The sequence below is a fragment of the Dasypus novemcinctus genome, chromosome 27, assembly GCF_030445035.2.
Source record: "Dasypus novemcinctus isolate mDasNov1 chromosome 27, mDasNov1.1.hap2, whole genome shotgun sequence".
Classification (NCBI taxonomy): domain Eukaryota; kingdom Metazoa; phylum Chordata; class Mammalia; order Cingulata; family Dasypodidae; genus Dasypus; species Dasypus novemcinctus.
Genome location: NC_080699.1, coordinates 16304784 through 16331968, shown reverse-complemented (window position 1 = coordinate 16331968; position 27185 = coordinate 16304784). Strand labels below are relative to the sequence as shown.

Here is a 27185-nt window from a genome sequence, read left to right as displayed (position 1 = left end):
AATTAAAAATTCTTGTCCTCTTTGCTTCATCTAGGGATCACAAGGCATTGTATAGGTAAGAGTGCGTTATTTTGCTCTTCTATTCACTATTGGAAATTTTTTTTACCACTGAGCTAAAAATGTCATAAGCATAGTTCTTTGTATATCAGAGTTTTAAACCTGGGATCCACAGATGAGGTCTGAGGATGAAATTTAGGGCTGCCTGCCTGTGAACTTAAATGGGGAAAAATTTACATCTTTATTTACACATTTTCTCCCATTATGAATGTAGGCCACAAATCACAATAGAATTAGGAGTACCGGAAGCTTTTTCCAATAGAAATTGTAGGTATTTTCGTGTCACATTAGAGTTGCAGACATCTCAAATGATATCTACATCCATCATTATTTAGAATTTAGTTATTAGATCCACCAGTGGATAGTATTTAAAACATTAATAAAGAAGCACATATATTACATCACAAATTGTGCTTATTATATTTTAGTAATTATTTTCTATTGTAGCTAATTGGTTTCTTTTGTAATTTTGTATATTTTATTTTAGGTATTTGAGAAACATTTGTCTGGGAAGGGGTCCATTGGCTTCCCCAGAGGAACCCATGGGAAAAAAATGATTTAAGCACCTGTCTTGTTAATAGAGTTGTTGTGTTCACGTAATTGCCTGAGTTAACATTAAATTGGTTTGGTTTATACTCTTCCTCTGTTACACTTCTTCCCAGTCTACCAGTAAATTGGTAGAGGAGATTTTTTTGGTTTTATATTTTGGAATATTTTGGTCCGTGGAGATATAATTATGTTTAGGGATTATTACTGTCTCTCAATAGATAGGGGGAAAAATACAGATAGGCTTAGAGAAAAGAATATCTTAAGAATAAAGTAGCCAGTTTTAAATTATTGAAGCTTCAGTGTAGGCCAGTATGGACTGGACTTAATAGCACCTGCTTTACCACCTGACAGGTGTGAGAGGCTGCTGTTGTGCCATGATTCAGTAAAGCTGAGCCTGCTAAGCATGAGGCTGTTTTTCCATTGTATTAGATAGAGTAGGCTGTTTTTAGGCTCACCCTCAGAGTTAATGGGCAGAGAAGAAAATGTTTTATATGAATGTTTTGTCTAAAATGTAACACTGATTATATATATATTCATTATTTGTCATTTTGTGGAAGTGGGAGATGTGTGCTGGCAGCATCTCTTAAGACTACTTGCTGGGTGCATAGCTGCCAGTGTTGGGCTTCATTCCTTCTGCAGGAGTCGGCAGAAAAAAGAGACATTCAAGAAGAGGGAAGGGAGAGTAATTCTTTCCCAATATTTATGTATTTTGAGTGAAGTTGGGAGAAGAGTTAATTATCATATTTTTGATATACAGTGGTTTGGTGATATATTTGTTCTTATTTGTTGACATCTTTTTTAGAGAAAACAGGAAGACAAAGGTAGTTTTCGAGATAGATCTGTTAGAGGTGGAACCCAAGGATGTGTTTCCAGTTTTTAATTGGACATTTTATTTATTCTGCTATTAACATGCCTTTTCAAAGGGAAAAACCTATACCAGTGCAGTTATAAAAGGACTAGAAATATGTTTTCGAAGTTAAATAATACTATCCTGATAGATTTTTTTTCAGAAATCATTAAGTTGACTAAACTGAGTTTTCAATTAAATTTATACCCAACTTTGTCTTAAAAAATTTAAGGTGGACTTCTTATGTATATTGTGTTATATAAGGAAATAAACTCATAAAGATTTTTTTGTGAAGTATGTTTTTGAAAGTCTCATCTCTAATTTTTAGAATTAGGAATATAACAAAAATAAGGCCCTATTAATATTTAGTGCTCATTTCTATATATCTAAATATCCTCTAACCTTGTATATTTACATAGTAGGTGGCCACATATTCTGCCTTTTCACTTATCCTTATGTAATGTTGGTGCAGTTTGTCATACTACGCACAAAAAATTGCAATAGTCCATCATGTTATCACATAGTTTCAACATTAATTTTTATTTTAATCATTGGACATTATAAAGAATGCTGCTGAGACTATCTTGGTACAGATTACTTCTTTTATATTTGTTTAATTCTTTGGTGGTATACTCCCGAAGCAGAATTTCTATTCAAAAAAGATTTGTAGCTTTTGTTGTGTATTGGCAATATGGTACTACCAGTAATATTTACTTGTTTGCCAACAGTCTCATCAACATTGGCACATATAGTTATTACTTATTTTACTAGTTTAATAAGTATATAAGTAATTATACAGTGAAGCTATTTCAATTTCTAGTTTTAATCAGCACATTGTGCATTCCTTTTTCCCATCAGATTGGTTTTTGAAGAGTTTCTCATTTAACCACTTCCTGAGTGGGGCCTCAATAATATTTCATTTGCATTGTAACCTTTTGGCTGCTTGCAAGAAACCTTTTGTTTATTTTACACACTTTGTAACCTTTTGGTTTTTGCATTTTTAAAATTTTATTACTTTTACTTTGATATTTTATTTTTATAACCTGTAAATCCTCCATAATCTTATATTTTTAAAACAGATTAACCTACTTAATTTATTAAATGATAGGCTGAAGGTATAGGTCCAACTTCAGTTTTTTAAAAAATAAGTCTCATTAAAAATTTTTTTTTCTTTATTTTTAAAGGAGCTTTAGATCACATAAAAATTACATGTAAAATATAGGGGGCTCCCACACCCTTCTCTACCAACAACATCTCTTTCATCAGTGTGGTACATTTGTTGTAGTTGATGAGCACATATTGAAGCATTGATATTAAGCATGGTCTGTAGTTTATGTTTTACACTTTGCAGTGCACAGGTTTATAGGTTTCAATAAGATATATAATGGCCTGTATCTGTTATTGCAATGTAATGCAGGACAATTCCAGTGTCCCCCAAATACCCCATTTACACCTGTTCCTCTCCCTCCCGTCAGAACCTCTGGTGACCACTGACTTTATATTAAAGTTACAAGGTCTTCCATTACTAGAACATTAATATGTTCACTTTAGTAGTCCATAGTTGCATTCTCCCTCTATGTTTGTTTACTTTTCTATCTTGAGAATTTGGGGATTGTGATGCCCATTCTGCTTCCATCTGAAAGGGCCTTAGATCCCATGGGGCAGATGGCTGGAACTGTCTTGCTTGCAGTTGCAGATATTCTCTGCTTCTTGGGAAGGGTGTTGTCCATCATCATCCTTCTGTTCATTGTCCTTAGTGAGTCGGATGAACTGAAAAGTAGGTGTTGGCTGCAGCTCTGCTGTGATTCAGGGCTCACCTGGCATATGAAACAGCAGGAAGATTAAGTGTGTGGGACGTATACTCAACAGTGTCAATTATAGGTTCAAATACATGCGGCACATGAGCCATGTGTAGGAAAATTATAAATGAATCTGACTCTGATACATTGGGAGAGATGGGTTATCATCTATTCCAAGGTAAGACCGACTGATGGGGTGCAGAGTTCCTGGGGTTGTCTGCCCTGCCTACGTTGTCTAGATGTCTCTAGAACCCCCAGGAGAATGCTTTCCTAAGGCACCGTTTACTGTGGCATACAGTGAGATTCTTCTGAGACATGCATAAACATAACCTCTGGAGTGACCTCCGCACTCATACTTTTGAAATCTCTTAGTAATAAAAACTTATTTGCATTCAGGATTTCCCTCTTGTGCTGTAGGTCTTTCTCCAAATGCGTTATTAGTTGGAAGTCTCATCCCTGAAAGTCATGTTCCAAGCCGGGGGTAGGAGGACAGTGAATTTATATGCTGAGTTTGGCTTAGGGAGAAGCCATATTTGAGCCTCTTAGGCAATATATAGTTTCAATTTATTATTTTTATTGTTTTTAAATTTTGTTATTTTTTGTTGTTGTTGGCTTTGTTTTATGGGAGGTTTTGGGATGCAGATTGGTTGCGGCTGAGTAGGGGACGATCCCTGGTCAGGGGTGTTGGTGGTGTGAAGGTGGGTGGGGAGCGGTGCACCTGGGGTGTGTGAGTGTGTTCATGTGGTCATGGGGTGTTGTCTCAGTGGGTGGAGACCTACAGAATGACCCCTAGACTATTGAATTCCCATCCTGGCAAATCCTGCTCCATTCTCTCATTGAGTAGCGAAACTCTCTGGAATACATGGGCAGTGTCTAGCAAAGGAGGGCGGAGCAATGTGCCAGTCTCTTTCATTTTAAGAAATTAGTTTTTCTTAGTATAAAAGCTCTCTGTTTTCATTTTGGAAATTTACAGATTAATTTTAATTCCTGGAGACACTTAATATTTTAGAGTATAATTATTCTGATCACTTCATATGCTTTTTTTTTTTCATCCATATACTTTAAAAAAAGAAATATGATACTGTATATATGGTTTTATAGCCGACCTTTTCACTTAACTGTTTGTATTTTACCATGTATGTTAATGTATTTCTGTAACACATTTATTGGCTGCATTGTAGTTTAGTGGAGCCTATAGATATATTATGATTTATTTAGATAAACTCCCAATATTACGTACACTCATAAAATAGCACTATAATTAAAATCTTTGTAGTTGTCCTACTGTACAAATGTACTGTTATTTTCTTCATGTAAATTCCAACAAATGAAATTATTTAGCCCTTTTTTTGTGTCACAGAAGAGGAAGGCCGGTTGGTGAGAAAGAGCCCAAGGCTCTAGGTGTCAAGAGACTTGTAGGGAGTGGATGAGGCTTGGGCAGTTGAGCGCCTGCTTCCCACATGGCAGTTCCTGGGTTCAGTTCCCAGGGCCTCCTAAAAACAACAACAAGCAAACAAATGAAAAAACCAACTCGGGAGCAGATGTAGCTCAGTGGTTGAGTGCCAGCTTCCCACACACGAGGTCTCATTTTCAATCCCTGGCCCTAGACCTCAAAAAAAAAAAAAAAAAGAGAGAGAGAGACTTGTAGTTGGCCACTATTACTCAAGTGACTTAAGTCACTTTTCTTCAGTGGGCCTTGTTTCCTCAACTATAAAGTGACTTAATGTGACCTGTCTTGTTTGTCTCCTCACTTTTTTATTATTAGTAGAAAGTTAAATAATATGTAAGAAAATATTTCAAAAACTATGAAGTACTCTAAATACAAGTCATTCCTAAGTAATCATTTTATGTGTGATTGATAAATAAGGAGGTAGAGACACGTTATTCCTATGAGATGATTTGTTAGAAATGGAAATTAAGTTGCAGACTAACTTGATTGTTTTTTTCAGTCAGTGACATGATCTATCCAAAATTACAAACTCTAGAAAGAAATCAGCCGTAATGTACTGAAAGTAGTAGAGTAATTTTAAAGAGACAAGGTAAATATAGGGGTAAAAGAATTTAAATAAATTATGAAAGAAAATAATATTTTAAAAGTACCAGATTTTTGAAAAAGAATTTCTAGAATAAAAATATATGATCACTGAAAATTTTAACTAATGGACAGATAGGTAACATAGCATTTTAGAAACAACTGGAGATAATTAGTAATTGGAGGATATTTGCACAGAGAAATAGAGATGAAAAAATATTAAAAAGTATGGGTTAGAAAATAAAATATCCAATATGTATCTAATAGGAATTTCTGCATGAGAAGAAAAAATGGGAAAGAAGCTGTTCCAACCCCCCTCCTGAAGGGCATGAGTTGGTGCAGCGGCAAGACCAGGGAACACACCTGGCATTTAGCAGGCATAAGGCTTACTGGGGCTTATGGACAGAAGAAACTCTCTGACGGCGGTGGTTCAGAGAATGAAGATAGTGCTCCTCAAAGAGAAGAGAAAAGGAGGCGTGGTATACACGGGGTTTCAGAACAAGGACATCTGATAGTATGAGAACAGAGCTCCTGCCAGGGTCACGTGAAGTGCACACATGGGGTGTTGGGATGTTTTCACTATGTTCTTAGGAAGGACATTTACCAAGGACATTAACCGCTTTGGGAAGATTATAGTTTATGATACCACCTCTGCATTCTCTCCCCTTTTGGGAGGGTTGTTAACCTTAAACTTAGTCTAGGTCACTCGGGCGGCTAGTGCTGATGATTTCGGGGGTCGGGGCCCTGGGTCCCCACAGATGCAATGGCTAAAACTTTTCCAGAATTCAAGAAAAGTGTGAGTCTTGAGAATAAAGAAGGCTATCAAATCCTGAGCAATATATGTAAGAACTAATCTGAAGAACCCCAAAGAAAAATAGAAATCCTTAAAGAAAACTAGAAAGAGGGTGTATTACCTCGAAGGAATGAGTTAGATTAACAGCAGACCTCTCATCAGGAATAACATGCCAGAAAAAAAAATCTTTAATATTGTAGAAATGCTGAAGGACTTTTTTTTTTTTTTTGCCTCATTTACTGTGAGAATGAAGACCATTCTCAGCAACCAGACAGTTGACATTCCAGAAAAGGTCAGCATCATGCTGAAGGGATGCACAGTTATTGAGAAGGGCCCCAGAGGAACGTAAGTGTAGACATCAGCTGCCTTGGAAAGAAAAAGAAGAAGCTTCAGATTGGTAAGTGGTGGGGAAATAGAAAGGAACTGACTACAGTTCACACTGTCTGTAGTCATGTACAGAAGATGATCAGGGTATCACACTGGGCTTCCATTCCAAGTGGAGGTCTCTCTGTGCACACTGCCTTTTCAACTTTTGTCAGGAGAGCAGGTCTCTTGTTGAATTCCAAAACTTCTTGGGTGGAAAAGATGTCATCAGGGTTTGGTTGAGGTCAGGCATTACTTGTTCAGGATCTCAATCCCAGAAAGAGGTGTTAATATTGAAGGAAGCAACACTGAGCTTGTATCAAATTCAGCTCCTTTGATTCAGAAGTCACAAGAGTTAAAAACAAGAATATCAGCCTTTTTTAGATGGTATCTTTGTCTTTGAAAAAGAAACAGTTCAGCAGGCTAATGAATAAGATCTAAGAGTTGTCCAGCTATGGAAACAACAAAATGCCAGACTTAGTTGTGATATTTTAACGATGCAGTAAAATACACGTGTTGAAAAAAAAATGATGAGGGAGTAATGGTTGGCTTAGGATTCTAGGTGTAACTTAATTATTACTTCAAAAAAGGAACCATTCACTGGAAAGATAAAACAGCTCTAAAGTAAACCTCATATAGCCTAAAAACATATAAATAAAAAACTGGCAATTTACAAGAAGAAATTAATATCTACATTCAGAGCTGGGAAAATTTAATAATATTTATCTCAAATTTATTAAGTAGACTAAAGTGAGTAATGGTGGAGAGACTAAGAACAAAACACTAAAGACTAGCTTGAGCTTATCCAGTACAGCCAATAAATTATTTTTATTATGTGGAAGAGTTAAAAAAAGAAACTAAGTTAACCAAGATGTTAAGGAAGTCTTAATGAATAGTGGTTTCGTAGAGCACATCCTTTGACTGAAGCTCAATAAGTTTAGATATAAATAATAAAAAGACAGTACTCTGTCCCCTCCCAAGCCTCTAACTACTCCATTTGAAAACTAAAAAAAAACCTCAAAAACAAAACTAAACATTAAAAACAATCCAGTGGTTACACTGTGAATATTAAATTATATTCTTGCAGTACAAATTGAAAATAAAATTTCTAATGTTTTATATAAATGGGTAATTGTGGTTGTAGTATAATGTAATTCAAAAGTGCTTATGTAATTTTGAAAACTTGTGATTCACGCAGTGACCTAAGTGTTGATAGAGACACTCATGTCTAATTTTTGTGGAATTTGAATAAATTCTATGAAGTGTGAAATAAATGCAAATAATGTTTATGAGTATTTTATAGATGATGTGTTTTTAACATTTAAGTATACAAGGAAATAAATGTAAATATACATTTGGCTATTTTGCATATTCAAATGATTAAAGTTTATTTTTAAGTATTTTCCCTGGCAGAATAGGGGGATCACTTTATACTTGGAATTGCCTTGTAAATGGGCATATTTGGTTTATGACCTTAATTATGTATTAAAAAAGAAAAAATTATGTAGGTGTACTTTCTGTTCTAGGGATTAGAGAATGAAATACTGTAAAGCCAAAGTTCTAGGGAACAGAAAAATGATGGAAAAATTAAAAAAAAAAAAGAAACATAACAAAATGAAAGCTAGTTTGTAGAAATGAGCAATAAGATTGACAGACTGGCAAGATTAATCAAGAAAAAGTGAAAGGGGAAATGGATATAGCTCTGTGGTTGAGTGCCTGCTTGCCATTTATGAGGTAGAGGTCCCAGGTTCAATCCCTGGTACTTCCTGAAAAAAAAAAAAAAAGGAAAAAGTAAACAGTATAAGGAATGAAAAAGGGGTCAAGCTGAAGCATCAGATATATATTTTAAAAATCAAGAGAGAATACTGTGAATAACTGCCTTTAAATTTGAAAATTTGCATGAAATGGACTATTTTCCAAAAATACATAAATTACCAAGACTTGTTTTAAAAAAAAACGAAACAGATTTTGATAATGGGGTAGGGATTTAAGTGTTTTGGCTATGCTTGAGATGTCCTTTAGTTGTTGATCAACCCAAGTTAACTAAGCAAGTCTGGAAATAAGATTTTGGAGTTATTACCTAATAGATGATGTCAAAAGCAGATTAATTTGGGGGCTTTTTTTTTTTATTTTAAAATTTATTTTTAAAGAAGCTTTAGATTACATAAATGTTACATAAAAAATATAAGGGATTCCCATGTTGCAGAGGATATAGAATTAGAAGGTAGGTCTGAAAGAACATAACGGTTCATGAAAATGAGTGAGTATAGTTAGGAAATAGGCTAAGAGATGATAGAGTTAAGGAATGAGGGATTTAATACTTATAAGTGAATTTCACTATCCAGTCAGATAAAAAATATCTCAGGAGGAAGTTGCCTCTTATAGATGGGTTTATTGGTACATGATTAAGTAAAATTTAAGGAAATAACTTTACTTCAGTGCTTCGTTTTATTTCAATTTGGTGAATTTTCAACGTTATTAATTATGGGCTCTCAAAAGCAATTGTTAATATAGTTTTAAAAATTATAAATTAGTTGATTCTACTGTAATGAATAAATATGTCATCTAGATAAGCTGATTCTCAAGTAACAATTTATCTAACATTGCACTTCTAACTTTAGGTTTTTAAATTTGGAATAATAGTTATTTCTTCTGTACAACAAATGACTAAGAATTTTAGATCTTTTGGTAGGTTTTTGGAGGGGAGAGGGCAACCCAACAATTTTGTTGGCTGTTTCTTATTAAGAACATTTACCCTAAAACAACATGCTGGTCTCCTGGGCTATTTATTTCTGTTGTCTTAGGGGGAGAAGATAGACTTTAACATTAATCTTCAGGTTGATTCTAAATTTGATAGTAAATACAGTAATGTGCAAGTGAGTAGCCTGCAGGCCCCTGGCTTGCAGAACTGTAGCTGTTTCATAGATCTTAGGTGAATAAGCAACTTGTATATATTTTTTTACTGAAATTTTCAGCCTTTCAAGAAAGAAGGAAAAATAATGTTCTTCAAAAAGTCATCTTTTTGTAGTTTTCATTTATCACAAATTCTCTTTGATTTTGGCAGTGCAGAAGAAAGATTGAAAAGTGTGCTTGAGTTCAACTCTAGAATGTGAATCTTTCTGTCCTTACCTTTACCTCTCCCTGTCTACCAGACTGGGCATGGGGATGAACTTGACTCAAATTAGAAAGAGACAGTATTTGCACCCTCAGCTTTCATGCTTCCTTGCTGTGTATTGTCTAATTAAATTAAAACTTGTAGTGGGTGATCAGTGTGCTTTACACTTTGAGATGCATGGTGTTTTAAATCACAGATTTTAATCTTTGTAGAGAATGTTAAAAAATGTTAGTAGACAACCTTGAAAAGTGGTATAAAGAAAGGTCCATGTTACATTAAACCCACATTATAAAGTGTTTTAATTTTCTTATTCTATACAAATTGTAGTTAAAATAAAAACCTTATATAAAAAGATATTTATGCTTTCCTTTTCTTTAACAGAAGGTGACAGAATTCATAGAAGAATTTTTAAAGAAGGTAACAAAAAGAGAAGGAAAATGCCGAAACCAGTAAGTATAATTTATTACTTTTATTAATACATATTTAAAATCAGGAACAAGGTCAGAATGCTCTTATTATTGCTGCTATTCAACATTGAATTGGAAAATGTCTTCAGAAAGAAAAATGAAAAGCTTAAGGTCTGGGAAGGGAGAAATCAGAAACACTATTTGAAGATGTTAAGATTGCTTATATCAGAGGTTGGCAAGTTACGGTCCACAGGCCAAATCCAGACTGCCACTTGTTTTTGTATAGTGAGGAAGTTAAGAATAGTTTTTTATTTTAAATGGTTGAAAAAAATCAAAGATAATATTTCATGACACATGAAAATTACATGAAATTCAAATTTCAGTGTCCATGAAGGTTTTTATTTTTATTTATATATTTTTTGTCCATAAAGTTTTATTGGAATATAGGACATTTAATTACTTATTATCTATGGCTGCTCTTCTCTCCTGCCAATTCAGTGCTTGAGTAGATGCAGCAGAACCTAGATGGTATGATCAGCAATGCCTGAAGTATTTACTATGTAGCCCTTTATAGAAACAGTTTGCCAATTCCTGGTTTAATAAACACAAGGATTTGCAGGTCCATTATAACAGATTGGCAAGGGAGCTGGTAATAGGAGTAACATAAAAATCAGTTGCATTTCTATATAGAAGCAAAAACAAAACAGTTTTGGAAAGATATTTCACCAGAGTCACAATGCCTAGATTTGAAACCCTGGAAATTAGATGAGTTTAGAATGCAGAATTTTTTTTTTATTTTAGAAAGGTGAATATACAACTTGTTATGTACATATGCATTATATCATGAAACGTCACAGGGTTTGGGATATCACCTCAAAATCATTAATAGTTCTATAGATTAATGTGTGAATGTTCATATGAAGCAGCATAAATTCTCCATATAGTTTCTTAACACTTCATGTCAGACTTTAAATGCTCAAAATTTACTAATAAACTTTAGTTTTCAGTGCTTTTAGGATGTCAAAATTGTGCATTAGGAGTTTTAAACCTGTATTTACAAAAGCTACATAACCATAATCTAGGAGGAAAATATCTAAGAAATGATTAAAATGATTTTTGTGGAGAATATTATAAACACTTTTTTGAAAGACATTGAAGAACACAAATTAATGCAAAAGCGTAGTCATGGATAGTAAACATCAGTGTTGTAAAAATGTCATTTCTTATCCCAAGGTAGGGATGAATTCAGTGCAGTACCAATTTAAATGTAATGATTTGGTATTTTGAAAAGTTTATAGTTTTATGTGGAGCTAAGAGCAGGGAAAAAGAGCTAAGCATAACCAAAACAGTTCAGAAGAATCACAAGGGAAAATGGCCCTACCACATACCAAGACTTATTTAAAGATATAGTAATTAGGACAGTGTGTGGTATTAGCTGAATAGGTAAACTGACCAGTGATCAAAATTTTTATATAGGCACTTAATTTATGCAGCAGTTTTTGAGGCATGAATGAACTAAGCAGTCATATATATATTTTTAAATCTCCTTATCATTATCTATATGGGAATTAAAAAATGAAGTTAGACCTATACTTCACATCATCACCAAAATGAGATCCTAATGGATTGAAGACAAGTTATGAAAAATCTTTAAAATGCATAGTAGGAAATATAAGAATATCTTTATGACTGCAGGGTTAAGACATGGCAAAAAATGAATACCCATTTGTAAAATATTGGTAAGTTCAACTACCCTAAATGAAGAATATCTGATTATCATAAAGAAAGTAGAAAGTAAGCCAGACACTGGGAGAAGAATTTTTGTATATATACACAAATAACTGACAAAGGATTATTATCTAGACTATATAAAGACTTCATACATATAAGTACAAAAAGACAGATAACCCAGTAGAAAAACAGGTAATAGACATGAACAGACATTTCAAGCCAGAGAATTGAGTGGTCAGTAAACATATTGTATTGGTTTTCTTTTGCCCCATAACAAATAACCACTAATGTAGTGGTTTAAAATGATACCCATTTGTTAGCTCACAACTCTAAGGTTAGAATCTTGGATGGTGTGACTAGGCTCTCTCTGCTCAGGGTTTCCCAAGGCTGAACTTGAGGTGATGGCCAGCTGCATTCTCCCCTGGAACATGGCATCTTCTTCCAAGCTTATTCCTATTACTGGCAGAATTCCTTTCCTTGCAGGAATGTTCCACCCTTCTTTACTGAAGGATGAAGTCCACATTTTTTTGCTTGGTGTTGGCTGGGAACACTGTCCGCTCCTAAAGGTCACTCTCAGGTCCCTATGCCCCTCCAGTTCAGCAATGGAAAATTTCTCCTGTGTCAAATTCTTCTCACACTTGGAATCTCTCTGACCTGTTCCACAACCAGTCAGGGAAAACTGCCTGCTTTTAAAGGGCTCGTGGGATTAGTTTAGACCCACCCATATAATCTCTTTTAAGGCCAACTGATAAGTAACCTTAAGTACCTTTGCAAAATCCTTTTTTGCCATTTAATGTGACATAATCTTGGGAGTAACACCAGGGGTTGGAATTCATGGGGCCACCTTAGGCTTCTGCACCCCTCATTAGTAATCCTTAAGACCATTCTGAGATACCATTTTTTAACCCTCTAGATTGTCAACCATTTTAAGGAATCTAATAGTACTCAGTGTTGGTGAGAATATAGATCAGCTGGAATTCTCAGGTACTGTTGTTGGGAGTGATAATATCACTTTGGAAGACAGCATTACATGGTGAAGTTAAAGGTGTACATACTCTGTCACCCATAAATTCTACTTTGGAGTGTAACTTCTAGAGAAATGCTGATACACATGTACTAGGAGACATGTACAAGAATATTCATAACATTTTTGTTCATAATAGCAAATAATTGGAAATAACTTAATGTTCATTGACAGGAAAATGGTCACATTATTGCCTAGTCACATGAAGAATATTGTAGAGTGAAAATGAATGAATTATAACTACTCACAACATGATTCTTAGAAATATAATAGTGAAAAAGGAAACCACCGTACCATGTAGTACAGTTTTTATTTAAAACATTTTATTGAAAGAGAATATACAAACCTTAAAGAATTTACCCTAAGTGGTCAGTTGATGAATTTTTGTAAAACGACTATACCCATGTAATAACCATAACCACAACACACTGTATGTACTTTAGGATTTTAATACAGCTTAATATTAAGAAAACTAAAAAGTATTTTACTTAAATATACCTACATTTAAGATGGAGCTATATTTTTTAAAGGCAAGGGAACAATACATACAACATTCAGATTAGTGGTTTGACCTTACCTCTGATATGTAGTTGGGGGAGTGGGGGTTGGGAAATACACAAAGAAAGAATATCCTGGTTATTAATGTTGGATGGTGAATTTATGGGTTTCATTTTGTTATGTTTCATTGTTTACATATGTTGTATGTATTGTTTTGTGTGTATCAAATATTTTCTAATGCATATCACTTTAAAGAAGAATGGATCTGTAAGATTAGAGAGTGGATATTTCAGGTAAAAGCTATACCATGTGCAGAGGTCATAGTTAGAAAAATGACTAAGCTCTGTTAAATCATTGTTGAGAAATCTGGTTTAGAATTCTTATAGTATGAGTTAAAGTTTTTAAAAAGTTTGGACTGCATCATGGTGAATTCTAGATGAAGATGCTACTCGGGGGCAAAAATATTTTTGGTTTAGACTTAAGTTTTTGTCGCAGTATCCAACCAGAAAGGTAATTACGTGAGAAAATTAGTATTTAAAACATTTTAGTAAATATAGACCTATAAGTGAATCAAGAGTACATTTGGGGAAACGGACTTTGGCCCAGTGGTTAGGGCGTCCGTCTACCACATGGGAGGCCTGCGGTTCAAGCCCCGGGCCTCCTTGACCCGCGTGGAGCTGGCCCATGCGCAGTGCTGATGCGCGCAAGGAGTGCCCTGCCACACAGGGGTGTCCCCCGCGTAGGGGAGCCCCACGCGCAAGGAGTGCACCCATAAGGAGAGCCGCCCAGCGCGAAGGAGGGAGCAGCCTGCCGAGGAATGGCGCCACCCACACTTCCCGTTCCGCTGACGACAACAGAAGCGGACAAAGAAACAAGACGCAGCAAAAAGACACAGAAAACAGACAGCCGGGGGAGGAGAGGGGAATTAAAATAAATAAAAATAAATCTTTAAAAAAAAAAAATAGTAATTATAAAAAAAAAAAAGAGTACATTTGCAGCATGAATAAAATTAAACATCTGATTTTTGAACTAAATATCACATTTTTGTGTGGAAAGAAATACGGGATAATGAATGACATTCAAAGAATTTGTAGTTAGACCTCAGTTTAAATACCTGCTCTTTTGTTTTATATCTATGAGTCCTTGGGCAAGTAATGGAAACTTTGAGGTTCTATAGAAACCAGCATATCTCGTAGTGTTGCAAGGGCTAAATGAGAATATGAGAAAGCCCATTGCCTAGTGTCTAGTATATGGTCGGTATTCAATAGACTCAAAACACTTCAGTGAATGTTTCTAAAAAGACATCATGAGCACTTTGTTTTTCAAACAGATTTGATTTCCTGTGATTAAAATAAATTTTATCACTTTAACAAAGTATATTAAGTACAATTTTGAAGTTGCTCTTTACACCCTGCATATTTACCTCTTTATTTTATAAATAAGATAAAAATATTTTCTCACTAATAATTAGTACTTCTTTTTCCTACTGATAATCTTTTTTTTTTTTTTTTTACAGATCAACGTAAGAGTAACTACAATGGATGCTGAGCTGGAATTTGCTATTCAGCCCAATACAACAGGGAAACAACTTTTTGACCAGGTATCATTTAACCACATGGAGCATGCAACTTTTTAACACCATAGTGTGGCTGCTGTTACATACTTCTTTTCTGTGTTTTCCTATACCTTTACTGTTAATGCAGGATTTTGGCTCTTGGAATTTTCACAGTATCTGTTCAGATATTTTGAACAGCTATAGGGATATTCTTTTATTCTTTTGTATTCCTAAATTTGTAGGATAAAACATTTAAAAAATAATTATTAAACAAATATTTATTTAACATTTTACTATGCAAGTCATTATAATGGTAACTAAAATAGATACAAAGATATTCTATGTAGTCCTTGAAGGTACTCTCCAGTGAAAATGACAGTATTAAAAGTAACTGTAATACCAGTCAGGTTGCATCAGTGCCAGAGGAAGGTTATAACTAAACTGACTTATGTAACTCCACCTGGAGTGTGAGTAGTAGGAAGCTTTTGATTTGCACCTTGAAGGATGGTGTAGCAGTTTGATATGGTTCATGAACTCCAAAAATGGATATTGGATTATGTTTGTCAACTGGTCTGTGCCTGGGTGTGATTAAATTATGGTTAGGGCTTTGATTGTGCCACATCAGTAGGTGTTGAGTCCTTGCCCCTTGGTGGGTGGCGACTCACAGATAAAAGACATGCAGAGGACAGAATTGGAGTTTTTGATGCTGGAGTTTTGAGCTGGAGCCTGGGAAGTAAACACAAGGAGAAGAACACAGAAATAGAGACAGCTAGACATGGCAGAAACCCAGGGGAGAGACAGAGCTGGTCTCCTGATAGTCTGCAGCTGGCCTTGTGGAAAGAGGCAGAACCTTAGAGAGGCTCATCGTCTATAGCTGACCTTGTGGAGAAAACAGAGGCACTGAGCCCGGAGAGAAATGAACCCTGGGAAGAGAGGAACCCAGGAATCCTGAACCCTGGCAGACATCAGCAGCCATCTTGCTCCAACATGTGGCAAAAGACTTGGTGAGGGAAGTAACTTACGCTTTATGGCCTGGTTACTGTACGATTCTACCCCAGATAAACACCCTTTGCAAAAACCAACCGATTCCTGGTATTTTGCATTAGTAACCCCTTTGGCTCACTGATACAGATGGATAATATTTTAATAACTGTAAATGTTAGGAAGTAGTTACTGCTGGTACATGGTACAGAGGGAATAAAGACTCAGAGGCGAGCAGATTTAGAGAGTAATGCTTGGTTCGAATAGAAACCTGGGTCTAGCACCTTGAAGATTATGATATGTTAATTCAGCAAACATTTGGTGCCTGGTATGTGACAGGCACTGATTCAACCTTGGGAGCTACAGAGATATATGAAGCCTTGTTCTTCTCAATGCACCCATAAAATGGAGGGCAGGAAGGCAGGGACATATTTAAGTAATAGTGTGATGTTTGTTACAGCAGTACAGAAGAGGGGCATCTTATTTCCTCTTGATGGGAGTAGAGGGTAATAGGGAAGCCTTCCTTGGGGAGGTGATCACCTGGCAGGACTTCTAAAGCATGAGGAGGCATTAGCCAGGTAATGAGCTAGTGGAATGGGTATAGATGCTAGACAAAGAGCACAATGGGAGCAAAGGCACAGGGATTTGTGGGCTTTAAGTAGGCTGCCGGTGTCAGACTCATAGCATAGCTCATCAGGGATTAGAACTTGGAGTGTGTGTTATGAATGTCATGCTAAGGAACTTGGACTCCTGATCTTGTCTTTGTTTTTCAATTTTGAGTGCACGTTAGAATCACCTGAGGAGCTTAAAAATCAAAGACAATGCTTGGACACCACCTTCAGAGACTCTGATTTAATTGTCTGGAGCCTACTCTAGACCATCAGTTTTTTTCATTTTTGTTTTTTTAATGCTCTCCAGATAAAGCTGAATCATGGCTGAGAACTGCTGTGTATGCTATCAAGTTTTGTAGAGAAAAGAAGGAAAGAGACTGATTCCTAGAAGTGAGGTGATTGAGAAGATGAAGAGATGTTTGCAAAGGAGTGAGGAAGGCAATATGTCTTCCACAGCATGAGAGGTAGAGGAGGATACATTTTTATGTATAGGCAGGAAAGCAATAGTCTGTGGTCAGACTAACTTGATCTTTTTTTTTTTAATATATTTTTAAAATTTTTTCTAAAAAGATATTTAGAATTAAATGTTATTAGTACATAAAAAATATAGGGGATTCACAGATGCCCTGGTCTCTAGCCCTCCCACATTAACATCATCCTTCATTAGTGTATGTAGCAGTTTAATAATATTGATGAATTCCAAAAAGAAATATTGGATTATGCTTGTAATCTGATCTGTACCTGGGCATGACTGAGTTATGATTAGGGTGTTGAGTCCCCACCCTTTGGTGGATGGGGACTCACAGATAAAAGGCACGACAAAGAACAGAGTTGAGGGTTTCTGATGTTGGAGTTTTGGTATTGGAATTTGATGCTGAAGACTTAAGTGGGAGCCCTAGGAAGTCAGCATGCAGAGGAGAGAAAAGCCAGCCCCAGGAAGGAAGGAACCTTGAACCCAGAGAAAAGCAAGTCCCAGGAACGTAGGAATCCAGGAAGCCTGAACCCTCGTAGACGTTGGCAGCCATCTTGCTCCAAATAGACTTTGGTGAGGGAAGTAACTTATGCTTTATGACCGGGTATCTGTAGGTTCCTACCCCAAATAAACACCTTATAAAAACCAACCAGTTTCTGGTATTTTGCATCAGCACCTCTTTGGCTGACTAATATAATGTGGTAAATTTGTTACAATTGATGAACACATTTTGCACTATTGCCACTAAGTATAGATTATAGTTTACATTGTAGTTTACACTCTGACCCACAGTTTCTGGCATTATAGTAGTGAATAACATATTAAATATCTTGGTTCCATTACATGTCTTTTCTTCTTACAGTGATCTAAAACCTGATGAAATAAAATTCTAAAATTCCTGGAAATTGTTTCTTCTCTTCACAAGTGGTATTCTTAGTCTCCTGTTTAGGTAATTAATGGACAATATAACCTTGATAAGGTCTTTTTGGAGGCTGAAGCATAGTTTTTTTGTTTTTTTTTCCAGAATTTTAAAGCAAAAATTTCAGCAGCTACATATATCATATATAGATACTCAATTTTTTAAAAAATTTTTCTCCCCTTCCCCCCCCCCCCCCCGTTGTCTGTTCTCTGTGTCTGTTTGCTACATGTTCTTTGTCTACTTCTGTTGTTGTCAGTGGCACGGGAATCTGTGTTTCTTTTTGTTGCATCATCTTGGTGTCAGCTCTCCATGTGTGCGGCACCATTCCTGGGCAGGCTGCACTTACTTTCATGCTGGGCGGCTCTCCTTATGGGGCACACTCCTTGCCACGCGGGGGATACCTCTGCATGGCAGGGCACTCCTTGAGCGTATCCACTGCATGTGGGCCAGCACCACATGGGTCAAGGAGGCCCGGGGGTTGGACCGCGGACCTCCCATGTGGTAGACGGACGCCCTAACCACTGGGCCACGTCTGCTTCCACTATTTTTTTAGAAGGTGCCAGAGTTTTTGAACCTGGGACCTTGTTCATGGAAAGCAGGTGCTCAACCCACTTGAGCTACATCCACTCCCCGGTACTTTATCTTGTGAACTAATAACTACTTTTTTTTTAGGCCTCCTGTTTGTAAGTATATAGCTCTTATTTGAATAAAAATGTGAATGGAGTTAGCATTTATTGTACTTCACAGCAAATTGAAATGTTATTTATAGTGAGCAAAGTGTTTTAGCCAGAAACTAATCAGTAATTGCCTTTTTGATATGGATTCTGAAAACTAAAATGTGGCTTTTTTTTTTTTTTAATCTAATAGAATTGCCTTGTTTGGATATCAGGAGAAATTAAATCTCATTTATTAAAGTGCAGTAACATGTAGTGGTTTAAAAGTTTGGACTCTCAAACCGCACTTCCTGCAATAGAGTCCCATCTGTAACTCTTTGAATTTGGACTTATTACTCCCTTTTTTTACCTCATTTTTCTCATCTGTACAGTTAGGATGATGATAACTTCCTCAGAGAGTCGTTGGGCGAATTAATTGATAATCCACTTAAATTACACAGAACAGAATAGTGTTTGATGCACAGTAACATATATATGTATACATATATTGTACATCCTATTGTATATTATCATATATGTATATCAGTTGTATTGCATATGTGTATCATTGTGTATATCATATTGAAATGAAGGTCTAGATTAGATGAATGAGTATTATCTTTATGGCCTGTCTCAACAGTTCTTTAATTGCTTTTGTTTCTGGGTATCTTCCTTTGAGCCTGAATGCAAAAGCCAAAAGCAGGCTTCACCTTTGGTGTAGTGAGTATAAGGAGGGTCCGGGTCAGTCCAAGAGCAGACCTACAGCTAAGACTTCCCTCGAGTGAGGGTACATAGCCCCACAAGTCCACGTGTAGCAAAGCCCCAGTTCTGATCATGATGTTAGCTGGAGACCAGCTGTGTGTGTAGGAGGACTGGTTGAGTGCTTGAAGTCCTTTGGTTTGTTTGCTGTTCATTCTTCTTTGACCAGCCTCCTCTCCAGCTTCTATTTGTGTGATTAGAGGGTATTCTTACGCCCAGAAGCACTCCAGATGATCTCCTAGAGTGCAAGAAAAAGTATTTAAAAATGTTTATGTTTTTATCTCTCCTTTTCCAAATTCTTTTTTACTATGCTTTATAATGTATATAATATATTAGCAGGATAGTGCATATGTATAACTTGTAAATAAATATGCATACTTTTATAGTCAGATGCCTCCAGCATTTTTTACTTAAAGGTATATATGGGGTCAGTAGTTTGTGAGAACATTCCAGAGGAAGTAGAGTAAGAGCCACTGGGGAAATAGGGCCTGTTAGGGAATCTCACAACTGAGCTCTCTTGTTCCCCCTACTGTTAATTGAGGGGAGTATGAGGATCATGAATATATAGAGAGGGAAAGCAAACTGAAAGATTCAATTTGCTATCTTGAAACTAAAAGCCTAGAACGTTGTTCGATTATTTAAAAAAATAAACATTAATGTTTATCATTTAAGAACTAGTGTTGAATCTTTTTTAAAGCTTTAAAATGTTAATACACTTTCACCTCTCTGGCTCATTTCCTTTCTTTTATTTTAAATATTTTTTTAAAAAACATGTGCCTTCATTAAGTGTGGTCCCAATCCTGGGTGTGGTTCCTAGTTTCACCACTTCATTTACTCTCAACTTTTGAGTGCTGCCATAGGCTGATCATTCTGTTAGAAGATAAATAAACCAGTGGTATCTGTCCTTAAGTTTTGTGTAGTTAAGGAGGGCAAATAAACACACAACTAATAATATATTTAACTACAACATGATAGTATTCTAATAGAAGAAAAAAGTACTGTGGGAGCATCAGGAACCAAGTCATTAATTTTACCTAGAAGATAGCAGAGGCTTCATTCACTGAAGGTATGCTAGTTGAGCTGGGCTTGGAAGAATAAATTATTCAACAGGTGGTAAAAGTACAGAAGAATTATTCTAGGTAGAGGAAATAACATGAACAAAGATGTGGAAGGGTGATTGTACTCAATGTGTTGTACTCAATGAGAAGAGAACACAGACTATACAGTGTTGAGTTGTTGAGTGAAAGGAGGTGGGCATGATGAAATCAACAGCAGGGTAGTGGCATTTAAGTGGCTCAGAGACTCTTTTCCTTAGCAGAGAAATACTATTTGCCCTGTCTACCCTGCAGGAATAGTTGTGGTGGTAAATTGAAATAGCAGAGTGGAATTATAACAACTCTGTCTTTTTCCCCAGACTGTTCTTATTATTTGTTAAGGTCATGATGGGAAAGGAGAAGGAGAAGGAGGAGGTGTGAAAAGGTAGATCAAACAGGAGGATTGAACTGGCACCACAAGATTGAATATAGAGAACCTGAATTTAAATTTTCAGTAATGTTCTTTTAATTAATATGTTAAATTTTGGAAAGAACTTTTCTATGGCAAAGGAATATACCTATAACACCTTTGTAGTTTTTCTCTTTTTTTGAGATTTAATGTCATCTAGTTATTATATGTATGTGGAACTAAAACTTGACTTTTTTTTTTTAAGGTGGTAAAAACAGTTGGTTTGCGTGAAGTATGGTTTTTTGGGCTGCAGTATGTCGACAGCAAAGGTTATTCCACTTGGCTTAAACTAAACAAAAAGGTAAAATATGTATGATAATATTAAGTTAATAATTCAGTTAATTTGAAATTATCATGAATTTGTGCCAGAAAAGCTAAGGGTGTGAAATGTTTCTAAGCCTCTTCTTTCAGTTATCTCTGTGTTAATCACTAGGAGGTGTCGTGTCTTTTAATTTAATTAGAAACCATCTTGTCATCTTAGAAAAAAATAGTTTTCCTATTTGGAACTTAAGAAATATTTTAAAGCAGGTATTACATGTGGTGTAAATTGCTTTGACCTTCATTTAAACATCTGCATGATAATTTTGCCAAGAATATGAAGATAATTTGTCATTTGGTTATTAGATAGGATTTGTGAGTTATAGGTCATATTTTTGAATTTTAGCATAGGTCCTTTTTTCTTACACACACATATATATATTTCCCCCCCCCCCCACAGATTTAGAATCTTAGAGACTACAATCTTATTTCCAGATTTAGAATTTTACTTACATTTCACAGTCCATTTTCTTCCAAAAGAATGTGAGGTGACTGGGTTCCATTATTGTGAAACTGATTCTTGTTGACTATACTTGAAATTACTGTTCCAGGTAACACAGCAAGATGTTAAAAAAGAGAATCCTTTACAATTCAAGTTTAGAGCTAAATTTTTTCCTGAAGATGTTTCTGAGGAATTAATTCAAGAAATAACCCAGAGACTTTTCTTCTTGCAAGTTAAAGAAGCCATCTTAAATGATGAGATATATTGCCCACCAGAAACTGCAGTTCTTTTGGCTTCTTATGCTGTCCAAGCCAAGTATGGAGATTATAATAAAGAGATTCATAAACAAGGCTACCTGGCTAATGACAGACTCCTACCCCAACGGTAAGTGAAACATGTCTTTATTTGTCTTCTCTGAAGAATTATATTCCAGAAGTTTGTGAATAGAATTTTTAGTGAAACATATCTTTATTCCATCTTCTCTGAAGAATTAGATTCTAGAAGTTTGTAAATAGAATTTTTTTTGAACACTTCATATTGTCAGCTGGATCAGGGAGTATATCGTTCAAAATCCTGACCCAGGAGTGACATAGTCTTATTAATAGTCTTATTAATGATGTACACTTCCTACCTCCTCTCATAGGATGAGCCATAAGTGGGGGCAGTGATAACTTGGGCTTGGGGGGATGTGACTGCTGCTGCTTAGTAAAAATTCTAACACAGATAGGTAAGTGCTTAATAAATGCTTTTGAGAATAAGAACTGGCAAACTATGCTTCCTCCCTAGGATTATATTTCTCACTTTTATTAAAAGAGCTTTTTCTTTATTAAAAGAGCTTTTTTATTAAAAAAGCTTTTATTAAAAGAGAGTTTTCCAAACAGTCTAATGCTCTGCTCTTATCAACATCATACTGCTACCTCAGTAACTTGTTTAAAAATAGTGTGGCTTAGGAATAAATCGTTAGAAGACATAAGTTTAAGTACTGATTCTACACTTTGCTAGTTATTTGACCTTGGGTACATAACCTAAAATCTCGGCTTCAGTATCTAAATCTGCAAAATGGTGATAATTCAGCTCTGCCTACCTTACAGTTTGTGATTATAGGTCATGAATCAAATAGTTTACAGTTTAACTGGAGTGTGATACAGGTGTTAGTTGCTAGTGTTATTTATGAAATAATCTAGAAAATATAAAATATTTCTAGATATTTCACATGACACTGGTATATACTGAAATCTTTAGAATCTGGAGAGGAGGTTACTGTCCATTTTCATGAATTTTAAAAAATTTCTACTTAAATGAAAAACTGCATATTAAGATTTCACTTTTGTATCACTTCTTCATAATATTTAAATAGTTTGGTGTAGTTTCTTTTACATAGGTACTAAGTATGAAGAATGACAAAATTCTTCCATGCTATTATTAATTTCCTTTGTGTATAAGCATTAACACTCATTTTTGACTACTAAGTTGTATTGACATATTCTTTATAAGTATGATTAACTTTAAAATTTGTATTAAACTGTTAGGCCCACCAATAGTAGTTCTCTTAGAAGGTACAATAATGCATGTTATTTGCTGACAAAATTAGGAGTATGAGACATTTCTAATTTACGCTTTTCTGGTTTTGGTTATTAATCTAACCCGAAGTCTTTTGTCTATGGATTTTTAGGCACTGAATTGATATTAGTTTTTGACTAGTACAGTAGAATTTCATTTCAAATAAGGGTTAGTTTTTATTTTTAATGGAGGTATAACTGTGTACAGTAAAATTTTATATATGGTAAATGTACAGTGCATTTAGACTTTAAGACTAATGCATAGGTAAATAATATGTATAATAAAATTATCCCTTAAAATTCTTTTCATTATTCATGAAAAAAGAGGCATGCTATAACTGAACAAGTATAACACAGTTTTTCTTTATGTTAGATCAGATTGCTGTTTGGCTGAGCATCAGATGAAATAATTAACTTACATGTAGTAATAATGTGATTACTACTAAATGTAATGTTATTTAAAAATATTTCAAACACTGAAATCATACTCAAGCACATTTAACTTAATTCCTTTATTTTAAATGCTTATGTACTATATCCCACTCTATTTAAAAAGAAGAGAGATAGCTGAACTGCTTTATATAGGGTCTTATGGTAGCTAGTGCACATGCTCTTTAAAATTTAAAATTTGTTCCTTACTTTTCAGGTCTAGACACTTAATTGTTCTTCCAGAGTTAATAGGCTGTGGAAAACTAATTCCACTGATTCTTGAAAGAGGCTGATTCATAAAATGAGAATAGCAATTTCTTTTTTTTTTTTTTTTTCGAATGGAGAAAATACCTTCATGTTGATTGACATGGTGTATGTGTAGTATGTAGCACATTCTTTCTCTGTATCTTAAGTACCCTGGCAGGGGGCAAGGAGGGGGAGGAGATTAGTAATCAGAAGGTTATTTAGTGTCATAAATCAAAGAAAAATAAAGTTATTTTGATGAATTGCTTAATCCTAGCTTTGAAAACCCCAGATGAGCAGTAGAGTTCTGCTTTCTGGTGATATGATTAATCAGCTCCACCAGACAGTATTTCTTTCCGTTGAGAAGAATCAGATATACACACATTTTTACACACCAGGTTTTTGCCTGTGTTTAGGAATATTTTTTTACCAAGATAAGGAATCCAGAAGAAGGAATACATTTGTAAGAGGATGAGTTCAGTTTTGAAACGATGGAGTTCAAAATATCTATCGTATAACCAAGAGGTATATCTAGTGTTCGTTTGAATATGTAGGTCTGGATCTTGGAGAGCACTCTGCCTATCGATACAGTCTTGGAAGTAATCAGCTAATAGATGATAATTAACTATAGGAATGAATCAGGTGAGCCTAAAAATACATGGAGAATGAGAAAAAGACCTAGGGATAGACCTTGTGGGGTATTAACTTTTAAGTATCTCTAAGTATCCCTGTAAAGTACACTGAAAAAAAGTGGCCAGAGAGTTTACAAGAATGGCAGAGGAATGGTAAATCATGGAAACTAAGGTAAAAGAAAGTTTTAAAGAGAGAATGGTCTGCAGTGTCAAAGAGTACAAAGGTTGAGTGTAAGGAGACCTAAAGTGTTTACCAGATTTAACAATAAAGAGATTGTTGGTGACCACAGTGAATAGTTTCAGTAGGGTTGGAAATTGAAGGCAGATTGGAGTGGAGTGGGGGCAGTGGATGCAAAGTGTGGAAGTAAAAGAGTGAATATGGTCAGTCCTTGAAAGGAGGTTGGCTTTGAAAAAACAAAAACCTGCTGGTAGGGCAGGGTGATTTTATAAACATGTTCTTTATAAGATAGAAAAGAATTGAATTGTTTTAATTCATTTGTTTACAAATATTCAAGTACCATTTCAGTGCTGGCACTGGGTTTATAGTGATGAACAACATGGCTGTGGTCTTTGTACTCTCTAACACAAAATGTGTAAATGATATTATGATGTAGATAGAGGACAAAAGAACCTGAGATGTGGAAGGAGAGGTCATTTAAAGGTTCACATTGATAGATGCAAAGCCAAGTAAGATAGCTGACTTTTACATGAAAAAAAGGACCCCTTTATACATGAAAAAGGATGCCTTTATTACTGGACAGAAAAGAAAAGGGGCAATTTTTGGATACCTGTAAACCAGTCATGAAGATTAATAATGCAAGTCCATAAATGCAGAGTACAAATGGATGAACTTTGTGCAGCACAACATAAAAATTTTAATAAAAGCTAGCACGTGAATCTTGGTGCTGTACAATCTAACTTAAACCTTCAGATTTAGTTAACATTGTGATACCAGTAGTTGGATGCACACTAGGTTATGCCTAAGAGGCTTATCCTGTGCCTCTTGGTGAGCACAGAAGCCAAACGGCAAAATAGAGTGTAAAGATAAGAAAATCATGGAAGTATAAGTGCTCTAAGGAGGAAGAGAAAACTCATCTCCCAAAAAGCAAGAGCTTGAAAGAGGATGCATAAAGGAGTAGCATATAATAAAAATATAATTGTCGAAGATTTCACTAAGGAATCCACTCTAATGTAGTAACTTACTTAGGGAAACATTCCATCCCAAGATTCCTTTACATTGCCAAGAAATCTCTGGGCTTCATGCAAAATTTTTCCACAGTAAAACAATACTATTTAACACCACAGCTTTTGCTATCAATAAAGTGGGATATTCGAATTCACCTTTAAAGAAAGGTGGCTGGTTATCATCATGACCCAAAGAGAATAGAAATATATAATCTGTCGTATACATATCAGGTAGATTTTAAGTGTGTTGACTTTTCTGATTTGGTGGTAAAATAGTAGTAGTAGAAAATAAGAATTAACGGTTGTATTTGTTTACATTTACATAAGGAACACTGAAAGGGTGTAAGAAACTAAACTGATTTGATGGACAGTAGGCAGGGAAAGACTTTTTACTGTACAGATTTTTATGTAGTATATTACCTGTGTCATAGAATAATAGTAGCAAAAAGCTAAATACTTAGCAAAAGGAAGAATTAGAGACCAAGGATTTTAATTTGTACTTCTCTATTTTTCTATTGATAATGAGAAAGGCCACTTAATTTTTGGGGAGTAGGGTGGGGGTGGGGTGAACCCCAGTAATTTATTCATTGGAAACATTTGAATTCCCATAAACTATCTTTATAAAAATAACTGTTTTAAAGCATGTATTCTTTAACGTAGTTTAAGGATTCTAGAAACTTTTTAAAATCAATTTTATTGATGCATAGTAATAAAAGCATAAAACCATACAAAGTATACAGTCAGTGGTATTTGGGATAATCACATAGTGGTGCATTCATCACTTCAATCTTTATTAGAGTATTGTTCATTATTCCAGTAATAATAATAATAAAAAACAAACTCATCAGTTCTCAGTCTCTCTATGCTTCCCCTGCCATACATATCTGCTATTCTATTTGTCTCTCTAGCTTATTGGAAACTTTTTATTTTGAGATAATTGTAGTTTTGCATGAAATCATAAGAAATAGGACAGAGATCTGGGTATCCTTCTATCCTTCACCCAGCCTTTACCAGTGGTAACATCTTGCATAACTATAGTATGATACCCCAACTAAGATACCCATATGGGTACAAACTGCCAACCTTATTCAGATTTCACTAGTTTTACATGGGCTTGTTTGTATTTTTGTGTGTTGGGCGGGATTGGTATTTAGTTCTAATTTAGTTCTCTATGGTTTTATCATGTGTAGGTTTGTGTGACCACCACACAGGCAGGATACAGAAGGATCCTAGCCTTTTTTTTTTTTTTTGAGGTACCGGAGCCGCGGATTGAACCTGGGACCTCACATGTTGAAAGCTGGTGCTCAGCTACTTAGCCACATCAGCTCTCCTGTATCGGTTTTTTGTTTTTTTTTGCTTGTTGTTTTTTTGTTTTATTTTGTTTTTAGAAGGCACTAGGGACCAAACCCAGGACCTCCCATGTGGAAGTCAGGTGCTCAACTGCTTGAGCCACATCTGCTCCTAGGATCCTAGACTTTTAAAAGAATATTGGTTTTGATTCACAAGGTATTTTCATAGATGATTTTTTCCTTTTTAGTGTTTTAGAACAACACAAACTGACGAAAGAACAATGGGAAGAAAGAATACAGAACTGGCATGAAGAGCATAGGGGAATGCTAAGGTATTTGTGTGGCCATTTTCCTTGTGCTTTTCCTCACATTAAAGTATTTTTATTTTAGAACATTTATTACTCCGTCATATTATCTCCC

General features: G+C 35.3%; 1 protein-coding gene across 3 annotated transcripts in view; it reads left to right on the top strand.

The window, feature by feature from the left end:
• Nucleotides 1–27185, top strand: part of RDX (radixin) — a 77953-nt gene that overhangs the window by 5057 nt on the left and 45711 nt on the right. For 2 of the 3 annotated variants that reach the window (XM_071212321.1, XM_071212322.1), the window contains exons 2-7: nucleotides 6324–6474; nucleotides 9937–10004; nucleotides 14732–14815; nucleotides 20874–20969; nucleotides 21538–21812; nucleotides 27014–27097. In XM_071212321.1, coding sequence (XP_071068422.1) covers nucleotides 9993–10004; nucleotides 14732–14815; nucleotides 20874–20969; nucleotides 21538–21812; nucleotides 27014–27097 — 551 coding nt within the window. In that variant the 5' untranslated portion in view covers nucleotides 6324–6474; nucleotides 9937–9992. The remainder of the gene's footprint in view (nucleotides 1–6323; nucleotides 6475–9936; nucleotides 10005–14731; nucleotides 14816–20873; nucleotides 20970–21537; nucleotides 21813–27013; nucleotides 27098–27185) is intronic. The other variant, XM_058289048.1, reaches the window with a different exon arrangement.